Source organism: Lithobates pipiens, unplaced genomic scaffold (genome assembly GCF_037356315.1).
Source record: "Lithobates pipiens isolate NorthernLeopardFrog02 unplaced genomic scaffold, aLitPip1_a1.2 Scaffold_30, whole genome shotgun sequence".
Taxonomy (NCBI): domain Eukaryota; kingdom Metazoa; phylum Chordata; class Amphibia; order Anura; family Ranidae; genus Lithobates; species Lithobates pipiens.
Window position 1 is genome coordinate 41,403,473 of NW_027507791.1, and position 12,825 is coordinate 41,416,297.

The following is a 12,825-nucleotide window of genomic DNA, read 5'->3' on the forward strand; positions in this document are numbered from 1 at the left end:
GGACACACCACGAGTCTACCAGTAAAAATGCATAGAAAAACCAAAGAATATATATATCAGTGTGGGAGGGGTTGTGGGGCAGAAATCCCAAGGCCAAACCCGAGAAAACCATTCCCTAGAGCACATGGTCAAAAGAGTTAAGGTACAGTCTCAGGGTTAACCATGGAAATGTCCCACTTGTCCCATATTTTAGAAAACTTGGGTAGAGTATCTTGCACCAGCGCAGTCAGATGTTCCATTCTGCATATATATGCAATAGCAGAGATTAGCTGCGATTGGGGCGGAGGGGAGGTGGACAACCAAAGAGTGGGAATCGTTCTCTTAGCAGCTAGAAGAATATAGGCTGTTAATTTCTTGGCGTATTTAGATAACGCCGCGATAGGCAGGCCTAATAAGTCGTGTTTAGGGTCTAATGGAATATCTACCTCCAAGACAGACTGTAGTAGGGATTGGACCATGGACCAAAAAGGCACAATCAAAGGGCAGCTCCAGAAAATATGGTAATGGGTGCCCTCATCTCGTTGGCATCTCCAACACAACTTAGATACGGAATGATCATATTTATGTAACATTTCAGGGGTTTTGTACCAGAACATTAGTATCTTGTAGGCCGTCTCTCTCTGCTCCACACATCTGGAAACTCTAGAGGTAGAGGTCCAGATGTCCTGCCATTGGGAAATGGTTAAGGGGGATGGTAAAATTGTAGCCCATCTTCTCATATAGAGATGTGTGTCTGTGGTGGGTGAGATTGAATTGTGGAGGGCACTATAAATAGAGGATATATGTCCTTTCTGGTACGGGCCTTGTGAGCACAAAGTTTCAAAAGTGTTAGGATTGGCCAGAGTCAGGTCAGGAGATCTAGAGTGGAAATAATGTTTGAATTGAATGTAAGAGAAAGAGAGTCGATCAGGAATGCCATATTTGTCCTGAAGCTCAGGAAAGGATAGGAATTTGCGAGATACTGGATGCACCAGATGGCGGAGTTGAAAGACGCCAGACCTATACCAAGGAAACATATTCTTCACCGAAAGGCTGTCAGGCATATCTGGGTTAAAAATGACATTCAGCAGGGGTGAGCATGGAGAAGAGAGAGAGAACCGTATGTGACACTGTTTCCATATGGAGAGAGTAAAAAGCATCGGTCCCAGGCATATATGCCTAAGCTGAGCCATAGAGGAGGTCAGATCAGACCATAGCATGGAGCACGGATGGACCGGGGTGACCACACTCATTTCTAGCTCTGACCATCTACTGGTAGCAAAATATGACGACCAGGAGACAGCCGCCACTAGGTGCGACGCATAGTAATACTTCACGATATCGGGGGCTCCCAGTCCCCCATGAGATCGTGGAGCAAAAACCACCGTTTGGGCAATCCGATGCCTCTTATTCCCCCATATAAATTTAGCAAAGGCTCGCTGAATATTCCTAAGCTGAGGCATGGAGATAGCAACTGGTAATGTTTCAAAAAGATATAAAAACTTGGGGAGTATGGCCATTTTCAATACATTAATCCTACCCAGGAGAGATAGGGGGCAGGACGACCAACTTCTGAGTAGACCATGCGTTTCCGCTATTAAGGATATATAGTTAGCTTCATAAAGGGAGCCGTACTTGGCGGTCAGGTTAATGCCAAGATATTTGAGAGAAACGGGGCACCAACGGTAGGGGTACGTGGATTCTAAGGTAGCTTGAAGTGCGGGGGGGATATGAATAGGGAGCGCTTCGGTTTTAGACGTATTTACCTTATAACCCGAGAGCCTACCGAAGGAATCTAAAAGAGTGTGAAGTTTGGGAAGGGAGGTTAGGGGTTTCGTCAGTGTGAGGAGAATGTCGTCCGCATAAAGAGACAGCTTGTATTCTTTCAGTCTGAGGGAGACTCCCCTTATGTCTGAATCCGCCCGTATAGCTGCAGCCAAGGGTTCTAAGCATAATATAAACAGCAAGGGGGATAAGGGGCATCCCTGTCTGGTACCATTACTATGTGTGAATAGCGGGGATCTGTAAGATGCCAATTGGACTTGGGACGTGGGAGACGAGTATAGGGCTTGAAGGGTCGATAGGAAAGAACCAGAAAGGCCAAAGCGCTTAAGCGTTGCAAACATGTAGGGCCATCCCAGCCTGTCAAAGGCTTTTTGTGCGTCTAAACTCAAAACAATAGCCGGGCGAGACATTTTATCAAGTAGATCTATGAGGTCAATGGTACGCCTGGTATTATCCCCAGCCCATCTACCCAGTACAAATCCCACCTGGTCATTATGAATCAGAGCAGGAATCAATAAGGAAAGCCTATTAGCTAAAATTTTGGTGAAGATTTTATAGTCGGAGTTGAGTAAGGCTATGGGTCTGTAGTTATCTGGCAGTGTAGGGGATTTACCCGGTTTCGGGATAACTGTGATATGTGCGTGGAGGAACTGAGAATGCGGAACATTGCCCCTTTGCAGGGAGGTGAAAAGATTAAGCAGATGGGGGCTCAGTGTCGGGAGAAAAGTTTTATAATAAACATAAGGAAGCCCATCAGGACCCGGGGATTTATGGGACGGAAGGTCTTTTACAACCGCAGCTAGCTCCTCCGGTGTAACGGGGGCATTTAAGGTGTCTACTTGTGGGGAAGACAACACTGGTAATTTCAAAGAAGCGCAAAAATCATCAAAGCTACTTTGGGAGAACTCATGATTGGGGTCAGAAGCTAGGCAGTTATATAATTTTTTGTAAAAAGTGCCAAACACTTTAGTCATCGTCAAGGGGCAGTAAGTTGGAGTGCCGTCCGGCTGTAGCAGGAGGTCAGGATAGGAGTGAAATGGACGGGGCTTCAGCTTGTTCACCAACATCCTATGAGGCTTGTTGGCAAATTCATAGAACCTTTGTTTAGTCCAAAGCAGAGCCTTAGAACACTTGTGCATATCCAAGGACTTTAACCGTTCGCGGAGAGAGGTCACTGTGCGAAGACGCGGCACCGATGGGGAGGACACAAGCAGAGCTTCAGCTCTTTGCAATTGCGAGAGGAGGTCCAGTCTCTGTGCTGCCGAGTCCCGCTTAAGGCGAGAGCCAGCCGAGATACATAATCCTCTAAAAACAGCCTTGTGGGCCTCCTAAAGGGTGGACACGTCCCGCACCGACCCTTCATTAAGCTGAAAAAATTCGGCTAACCCGTGGGATAGATGAGCTTCGGTAACCGGGTCGCGGAGGAGGAACTCGTTAAATCTCCAGTGGCAGGTCTTAGGTGTAGAGAGGGTGAGGGCGAGGTCAAGCTGTACCGATGCGTGATCAGACCACGTTATGGGATTCAACTCCGAGGCCACTACCGACGTTAGGAGAGGCGCCGAAACAAAGATGTAGTCCAATCTAGAGTACATCTTGTGTGGGGGAGAGTAAAAGGAGAATTGCCGATGTGTAGGGTGTTTAATCCTCCAGGTGTCCAAAAAATTATGGGACCTAATGAGCTTGCGAAACGCAGCAGATTGACGTTCCGTTTTTAAAGAGGGATTGTCTGAAAACAGGGTCTGCCTATCCTTCCTAGCAGACATGGCCATATTAAAGTCCCCGCCAAGGATCATGAAAGGCTGGGCATAGGTGCCCAGGCTGTCCAAGACCTCAGTGAGGAAGTGAATCTGGCCTGAGTTGGGAGCATAAACATTGATTATAGTAAGAGAACGAGATAAGTAGTCACAGTCCAGGAGAATGTACCTGCCCCGAGGATCGATAAATGAGGACTTAACCCGTAGCGGGCATGTCTTTTTAATCAGTATTGCCACCCCTGCTTTACCAGAGGGGTCGGAGGCCATAAAAGAGACCGGAAAATGTTTGGCCGCAAATGTAAGAGATCCCCCCGGGCGAAAGTGGGTCTCCTGGACTAGGACCACATCCGCATTAGAGGACCTGAACTCCTTCAAAGCCAACCAGCGCTTATGGATTGAGTTCAGGCCCTTAACATTGTAAGTAAGTACCCTCAAAGCCATCGTATAGAAATCAGAGAAAGCTTAAGACATCCATAATATACATATAAAAAACGGACATAACCATACCAACCATGAAGAAACCGGGACTCGTGGCGTGTCCTAGAAGTAAAAGGCAAATGAAGACATAGAATAACAACAATGTGATTATAAATTGTAGTAGAAAGCATCCAAATTGAACAAAAGATGAAAAAAAGGCCAAAAAATAGGCCTAGAAAGTAGAAGAAAAAAAAACCATTACTGATAGAAAAAAGGCCTGGGGGGTGAAAACCACCCAGGAGTCCACAGCCGTAGCCATGGAACCAAAGAAGGCACATCAGGGGTTCCAGCTCATCTGGAGAGACCCCGCCACCTTCCAGCAAAAATTACAGGAAATAAGAGCAAAACACTGTAGTCCCAACAACCAAAAAAGAACAGGGGCAGTGGAAAATGTAACCTGTAACTAAAGTTGCAAATATCCCTTGTTAAAGAGGAAACATGGTGAGACAGGGGGCGAGGCCAAGATCAGCCAAACATGACACTTGGAAGCTTCCATCAGGGAGGGAGTCTAGGATGCAGGTTACGTTGAGGGGTAGAGAAGGATTTCTGCGGCTTCTGGCGTGCAGGGGTCCAGATCCGAGCAGGAATGGAGGAGGGTCTGGGCGTCGTCGGAAGCGGCATGGGGTCTTCGTCTGGAAGCGGTGGTAGGCCCAGGTTACGTATGAAAGCTTCACTCTCCTGAAGATCTCTCATAGAGTATTGAATCCCATCTTTAGTAGCAGAAAGGCGGAAAGGAAACCCCCAATGATATGGAAACTGATGATTTTGTAGATGAGCAGTCACGGGGCGAAAGCTGCGACGCTTGGCAAGAGTAATGGGGGATAAGTCACTAAAAATTTGAATCTTGGCTCCTTTAAATTCCAAGCGGGATTTGTTCCGGGTGGCCATGGTCAAAGCCTCTTTGCTATCGTAGTAATGAAAGCGTACGATAATGTCTCTGGGGTTGGCTCCGGCAGGCGGTTTTGGGGCCAGGGATCTGTGGGCCCTATCCATTCTCCAGTCTATGTCCGGGACTTTAGGGGCAACAACATTAAAGAGGCTGAGTAGGTAAGGTTTGATCTCCCCCTCACTAACAGCCTCTGGAACGCCTCTGATCCGAAGGTTTTGGCGACGTTCCCTGTTCTCCAAATCTTCCTGTTGGGATTGGAGCTGAGAGACCGATTGTTTCAGACCGGCGTTGTCTTCTTCCAAAACGTGGACATATTGTATCAGGTCATCAAATTTGGTTTCCAGGACATCAGTCCGTTCTCCAATCTGGGCAAGCTCTCCCCGCAGTTCATGGGCCAGCTTACCCATTTCCTTTGAAACATTGCTCGTCAAGTCTTGTAGGAGAACTCGCAGCTTATCGTCAAGCACATCAACCGTGACCGGGGCGGACATCGTGTCTGAGTGGCTGTGTGACAAGGAATGTGGACTGTCGTGCGCCGGTGCTTGGGAAGCCACTTGTGCATACGTGAAGGAACCTGGAGAAGGGGCTGGGGAGGCCGGCCTGCTTAAAAATCGATCCAGAGTCTGTGTCTGTGGGGGCCGCAAATCCGGGGACGTAGACTGAGGAAGGTGTTTCGGCCCGTATTTCACCATGAGGCGTTGGGACTAGGCGTATAATCAGTTACATGCGGTGTTTCTCATAGAAAAGTAGCGACTGCGAGTAGCACGGGAGCATTGGAAGGCGGCTAAGGCCTATGTAGGATGATCACATGGCTGTCAAACAAGTGGGACCCAAGATGAGACCCCAAGATAGTATGCAACCGTTCAGAAGATCCAAACCAACCGTGGGGGGAGGGGGGATGGAGCAGGAGTGCAGGCCACAGCAGTCAACTGTGAGGGGAGGGAGATGAAGTAGGAGGGCAGTCTGTAGCAGTCCCAAGCAACCAGGGGGGGGAATCCAGACCCCACTGCCCCACTGAGTGGTATAAGGGGAGAGGGCACCAGTTAAGGCAGGAACCAGGGCAATTAGCAGGCAGGTACAGTCCACTGGTAGTAGGAGAAGGAGATGGGTGGACCAAGATGGCCGCTGAGCAGGCCGAGGGTAGGTGCAGGGTAGGAGGGTGGGAGAGATTTAGGCAGGCAGATACTCAGGAGGGTTGCTATGCACAGCAGAGGTAGGGATCAATGCCTATTCTGGATGGGTCAGCTATCCGGCCACAGAGGAGGGAGAGCAGATATGCTGGTAAAGGCCTCGGGTGGAGCAAGATGGCCGCCGGAGCTCACCTTTCCAGCTGGGGCCTGGGCTTCCTCTCAGGCATCCGAGCGGCGGCCAGCGGGGGTCCGGTGTAGGAGAGACTATCCGAAGGTATCCGCGCCAGGTGTCCGCTGTAGTCCCGGCCGAGATGGGGCCTAGGATGCGCCGTCCGGAGGCTCCATGTGTCGGCGTAGGCCGCAAGATGGCGGCGTCCGGCCTGCCTCGCCGCCCGCCCGTCGCTGCAGAGCGAGACCGGCGGCGGACTCAGCAGCAATATCAGCTCCGTCCGGAGCCCCGATGGCCCACCGACGAGATGGAGAGGTCGGTGGGCAGAAATAGGGTGCGGTGGCCGAGGATGGGGTTCGATTGGAGCTAGGCCTCAGCGGAGCTCTCCCCAGGCACGTCCGTCGTCCTCGGCTTCCGGTCACGCCCCCAGTCAATAGCTTTGATGTAGGAATTTGATCTGAGCATGCGTAGCACTTTGTCCGATCGGAATTCTCTACATATGATCGGAGTATGTCCGATCGGAGCATTTTGTCGGAAAATATTTCTGGCAAGTTGGAAAATTTGGTCCGATGGATATTCCGACGCAAACAGTCCGATGCATACCACACACAGTCGGAATATCCGACAAAACGGTCCGATAGGACACATTCCGACGGAATCTCCGACCGTGTGTACAAGGGCTAAGTGTTGTGGTGTAGACTTCTCTAAAGAGATGAGTCTTCATTTAATTGAAACGCTTGTTTTTGTTATAAACGCAGTAAATCTAAACAAAACAATAAAACACGACTGTGATTTAACACCTTTTCGCCCAGCCTAGAGCAGATTGATTATAACAGTTCATGTAAGGAAAAAAGGAAACTGCGCTAAACCATAGGGATATGAAAAACAATATACAGGCAGAAAACGAATGTTGGATACACACAACAATACCAGAAAAAATAGAAAAAATCTGTAGAAATGGTTAAAATGTCATTAGCAGAAAAAATATATAAAATAGTCCATTATAATCAATCCTCCAAGACACCATGGTGAATTCACACAATATGAAAGTGCCCAACCACCGTATTTTAAATCTGCTTACCACATGGTAAAGCATAAAGAGCATTTGGCTATAACCCAGCCGCAGCCTTTAGCTTGCAGAGAAGACACCTGGAACTCACAGGAACCGGATCATTAGCAGGGAAAACCACCTAGGTATCTCACAAGCCGTACTTGGATGGTGTTTGCAAATGTGCTTAAAGGAGAAAGAAAGTGACCATAATGTAATACAGTTCAAGCATTTAATAAAAAATGAAGTAATGCGCTTACATATAAAACAAGAAATGTTCTTATAAAAACAGATGCCGGCCGGCAAACACAGGAGCCCGTCCTCCTCTCGAATAGCGTGGTGATATCACTGAACGCTATTCGAGAGGAGGACGGGCTCCTGTGTTTGCCGGCCGGCATCTGTTTTTATAAGAACATTTCTTGTTTTATATGTAAGTGCATTACTTAATTTTTTATTAAATGCTAATGGTCCACGTGTCCGTGCCCCAGGTTTGCACGGGAGCGCGATTCTGGGAGGACGTCAATGTACGCCTTCCCAGAGTTATCAAGTGGCGCTGTAGCCATCATTCAGCTATGGTGCAGTTGTTAAGTGGTTAACAAAAAAAATTATTATTTAATACCACCAATGGAAAACTCTACCTCAACAAAAAGATAAAAAATGAAATTTGGGTACAGTATTGTATGACTGCGCAATTGTCATTCAAAGTGTAAGTGCTGAAAGCAGAAATTTGGCCTGGGCAGGAGGAGGGTGAAAGTGCCCGGTACTTAGGTGCTTAAGTAGCACTTGGGAATTTTTGAGTTCTGTATGTTTATTTTGTTTGTATTTTGTGTATTTTTTTGTCATTTTATTTTTTAAATATATCAGAATAAAACAAGCATGCAAAATACAAGAATTGAAACTCAAACACATTTGCATTTATTTAAACTAAAGGCAGACTAATGTGCAAAACCAAAGTGAACAGCTAAAGCAAATCCACGCAGACCAACAGAAGCTGACAAACATAAAAAAGTGTTCCCACACAAAAAGCAATCAAATAAAAATAAATATGTGGCGCTAACTGCAGTAAGGAAAAGAGAGCGGTCAAGCTGAATAAAATAAATTAAAAAAATCAGCAGTGTAACATCACCAGGCTGACTAAATCCATATGATGAAAGAAACCAGAATCTTAGGATGTTTTGTGAAACCGGCTGCGATTTAAACCTGGGCACAGATTAACGTTGTCTACTGATATGATTGTAGCACCCTCCTATATAGGCTGATAGATCTGAAAAGCAAAACTTGTGTTTTTGTTCTCCCGTACTCAGTTGAGCTGTGTGCAATTTGCTTTGTGTTTTTCTGAGTTCTGCAGACTGCAGGTTAGATTGCTTTCCCCTGATTTATGGAGATTTACAGAATCTAGTGGGTGGGAGAGTCAAATAGGCAGCCTTGATATTTATGCAATTCCAGCTAGTCCCTGGGAAGGTGTTCCCAGATGGTGGTTGGAGGATGCATAAATAGTATTTTCCCTAGAGGAGAGGTTCCCAGCCAGGAAGGCTGCCTACCCTACCTGGATGTCCAGCTGAGGGTCCACCCTGATCATGGAGGTCCCAACTATGCTTAGCTGGGGGGCTATCTAGCCACAAAACCTTTATGATTAAAAGAGGAGTGCCACTGAGCATCTGCCTTGGGGGTTCACAGAGGAGCCTGCCTGCTGGAGTCCGGAGCAGACATCCTAAGGCTTTGGGGGGGGGGGGGGCACTGTGAGTACAAACCTAATGGGAAAGGATCTTGGTGACTTTTGCTTTTGTTAACCCCTATGCACAGAGAATAAGGCTTGGCTGGCCTGGGACATTGCTACAGGTCTCCAAGTACTGTCCACTAAATGCCCTAATAGTAAGGGGACTGAGTCAAGAAGGTCCTACAAGGGGGGGTGTCCTCTTTGTTCTTGTGGATGTTTTGGAGTATCTCACAGCTCCCTGAACCCCACCCCAGTTAACATTCAATAAACTATCAAAAAACAAGGTAACCCCTAAACTGTTTATTGTGCCAAAGTTGCTGAAGTGCCAAATTGTGAAAGTTGCCTGCCTGTGGTTTCACTAGCGGGAAGAGAACTTGGGACAGAAAACAAATGACCCTTGCAAGGATAGCGCTACATGATTTATGCTCCATACACAAGGATATTATAGCCCAATATGCGTCATGTCAGTGGTATTCTGTGCTCTTTCTGTGTATGGATATATCACCATCTCTACTCATGGATGGCAATATTGGGGGGTCTAATCCATTATAAAAATTTTCTTATAAAGTTCTATTTCATTAAGTTTTATAAAGTGATCTAATACAAATGATTCCAATAAATAGAAAGGAGTTCCATTCATGTAGAGAATAGTTACATTCATTCCTGGGGGAGAAAATGATATTCTTCTGGTAACATTCTTCTGTTCTTCTACAGTTTGAATAACAATCACCTGACAGACAGTTCCTGTTCTCACCTGGCATCTGGAATAAGAAATAATCAGACACTGAGGACACTGGACCTGGCAGTGAACAATCTAGAGGGTCCTCATTTCAGGCATCTGATGGAAGCTCTGACAACAAGCACGATAGAGGAATTACAGTGAGTATGGCCCTTTTCACCCATGGTGCATTTGGGGTGATGTACCCACACTCACACAGATTTCACATTGGGATCAGCGGCTGCATCCGAATCAACCGTTTTGGGATTGCCTGTATGGGGGTGCATCCCATGCAGGTATACATGACCCTCATAGGGGGCATGGATTCATGTGAACTAGGCCTATAACAGGATTGATTGAAACAATAGTATTCTGGGACAGTTTAAAATTTCAATCTGAGACTGTAAACAAAACTTATCTAATTTTGGACTCCCTATGTAGCCAATTCCAGTTTGTCTGCATTTGTCTTCTGACCTTACTGTAGTGGACAATGAAAGCCTCATACATATTCCTTTCATAATCTGGTAACATTTTTCTCTTCTACAGTTTATATAATAATCATCTGACAGACAGTTCTTGCCCCCACCTGGCATCTGGAATAAGAAATAACCAGGCCCTGAGGTCACTGAACCTGTCTGTGAACAATCTGGAGGGTCCTCATTTCAGGGATCTGATGGAAGCTCTGACAAAAAGCCAGATAGAGGAATTACAGTGAGTATTACAGGACTGACACTGAAATAATATTTAAGACGGGTAAAATCCAAAAATATGTGGTAACGCTGATGTGTCTGCTCCAGAGGTGCACAACATGCAGCTGAGGAGCTGCATATAAGCCTTCAGCTCTTTGTGTGGTCTTCTGTGCAATGGCCACTTTGCAGAGTGGCAGCAGATGTTGATTGCTGGGAAACTCCCTGCATCTGACACTGACATTAATTCTGTATGGAAGAGTAATCTCAAAGCATGGGGGTTGGGGGTAACAGCACTGCCAATGACCATCAATGAAGAGGATGGGGGGAGTTACTGTAACAGCACTGTAACTGACAATTAATGCATGGAGGGGATAAACAGCAATGCCACAGACCATCAATAAAGGAGTTTGAAATCTCTTTGCCACTGGACACCAATGTGGGGGTTATTACTGTGGTCGCTGGCATCATAACTGTTTTGCCATCCCTGACACCAATGTTTGGGGTTCTTATTCTGGTCACTGGCACCAATTCTGGGGGTTATTGCAGACGCTGACACCAATGCTGGGATGGATGCAGAGTCAGTCTGGGAGGACTGTGAAAGAGTAGCCAGAAGAGCTAGTGAAAGAGGCAGCTGCAGCCAGGTGACCTGGCAGGGCATGAAGAGGTGGTACTGGGATTAGTAGACACAGGAGGATAGCTTGGCACTAGGACTTGCTATGCAAACAAGGGCCCCGTGGTCCCTGCCTGTAAAAGGCTTTTGCTACCTACCTGGCTGAGCCCTATAGTCCAAACATTCAACAGTTGCCAGCTAATCCTGTGAGTTATAGCTCTGCAATCAAGCTTTGTGCAGGAGGTAGAGGAGAAGTGTAATGTACGGGCTGTATATAGTTGTGTCCTTGAAGTGTTATTTGGCTGAGATTCAAGTGGGCATCCCATAGTATCCCTATCCAAGTATATTCCTCTCAATAAAAACTAAGTACTTGACTGTTCTTCTGACTCAAGTGTGCTGTGAAGATGTGGTGTGCGTGGCTGTGCAGGGTTGGGGATCCCATTCTACTTGAAGCTCCTTAGGGCGTGCACTACAAATACTATTTCATTCATAGTAGAATTAGTACAAGGAGCAAATCCTACTTAATGTAAGTTATCTCCCTTAAGCTGATTTTTCTGCTTGTGTTTTTTGCTGGACTTAAGGGGCGTTAACAGATTTGCCACTGACCACAAAAAAAGAGGTTTGAATGGCACATCCACTAATCACCAGTAGGGGGAAGATATTGTGACCATTGACATCAATGTTGACGGTTATTAGTGTGACCACTGCTACCAATTCCAGGGGTTATTGCAGTCACTGACATCAACGTAGGGGGTTATTGCTTTGCCCACCAACTCCAAAGCTGGGGGTCATCATTGCATTCACTGACAACAATGCTGGGAGTTACTGGTACATACCTATTTTATTTTAAAGGATTTGAAAAAAGAGTGACTAATTCTTAATAAACGGGGGGGGCAGTTTGACATCTTTGCATCTTTGCCCTGTGTACTGGATGACCTTGTCCCGGTGCTGTATACAAATATATAGTATATATTGAAGTTTTATAAAGTGATCTAATATAAATGATTCCAATAAAGAGAAATTAGTTCCATTTATGTAGAGAATAGTTACATTCATTCCTGGGGGAGAAATTAATTTTCTTCTGGTAACAATTCTACAGATTGGATAGAAATCGCCTAACAGACAGTTCCTGCCCCCACCTGGCATCTGGGATAAGAAATAACCAGATGCTGAGGACACTGGACCTGTCTCAGAACAATCTGGAGGGTCCTCATTTCAGGGATCTGATGGAAGCTCTGACAACAAGCCGGATAGAGGAATTACGGTGAGTAGAACAGTAACATTTATCAACTCTCCAGGACCCACCCCTGGCATCCTTTACAATATGCTATAAAAATAGATAAAATTAAATATAAGTGTAGTGCAACCAAAAACAAATACAAATAAAACAAGTCCAAAATTCCACCATTGTGCAACCCCACTACAGAGTCACACACACCTCTGATTATATCTCTCAGGATGCCTTGGAAAAACAACTTCTCCTCCTGGTGTTCCTGGACAAGACAGACCTCCTCCCAGGTTCTCACTATGTAGACCCCACTGCAGAGTCACACACACTTAGTGTAATATCTCAGGATTTTTCGGTAACATAAATCCTCATCACAGTGCACCTAGATAGCTCAGACCTCCTCCTGGGATCTCATTCAGTCATGTGTGACCATATAAAACAAAGGCAAACCATAGTGCTCTCTGCTAATAACATTTAATAAAACTGTAATTTAGGGATAAAATACTCTCATACAAAAGTGAAAAACATGCATATCGTCAATCACGATGTGAACGGTGAAAACCTCCTGAATGACAATACCTCACACCTGTACGCATTAGGCTCTCTGATGAGATTCTTCAGCAGGTGAGGAG

At 46.1% G+C, this 12,825-nt stretch overlaps 1 protein-coding gene across 2 annotated transcripts in view; it reads left to right on the forward strand.

Moving 5' to 3' along the window:
* The window catches only part of LOC143942699 (NACHT, LRR and PYD domains-containing protein 3-like), a 73,530-nt gene that overhangs the window by 36,145 nt on the left and 24,560 nt on the right, over positions 1 to 12,825 (forward strand). For both annotated transcript variants that reach the window (XR_013264822.1, XM_077464077.1), the window contains exons 6-8: positions 9,663 to 9,827; positions 10,213 to 10,377; positions 12,065 to 12,229. Coding sequence is in view for 1 of the 2 variants with exons in the window: in XM_077464077.1 (XP_077320203.1) it covers positions 9,663 to 9,827; positions 10,213 to 10,377; positions 12,065 to 12,229 (495 nt within the window). In the remaining variant the exon portion in view is untranslated. The remainder of the gene's footprint in view (positions 1 to 9,662; positions 9,828 to 10,212; positions 10,378 to 12,064; positions 12,230 to 12,825) is intronic.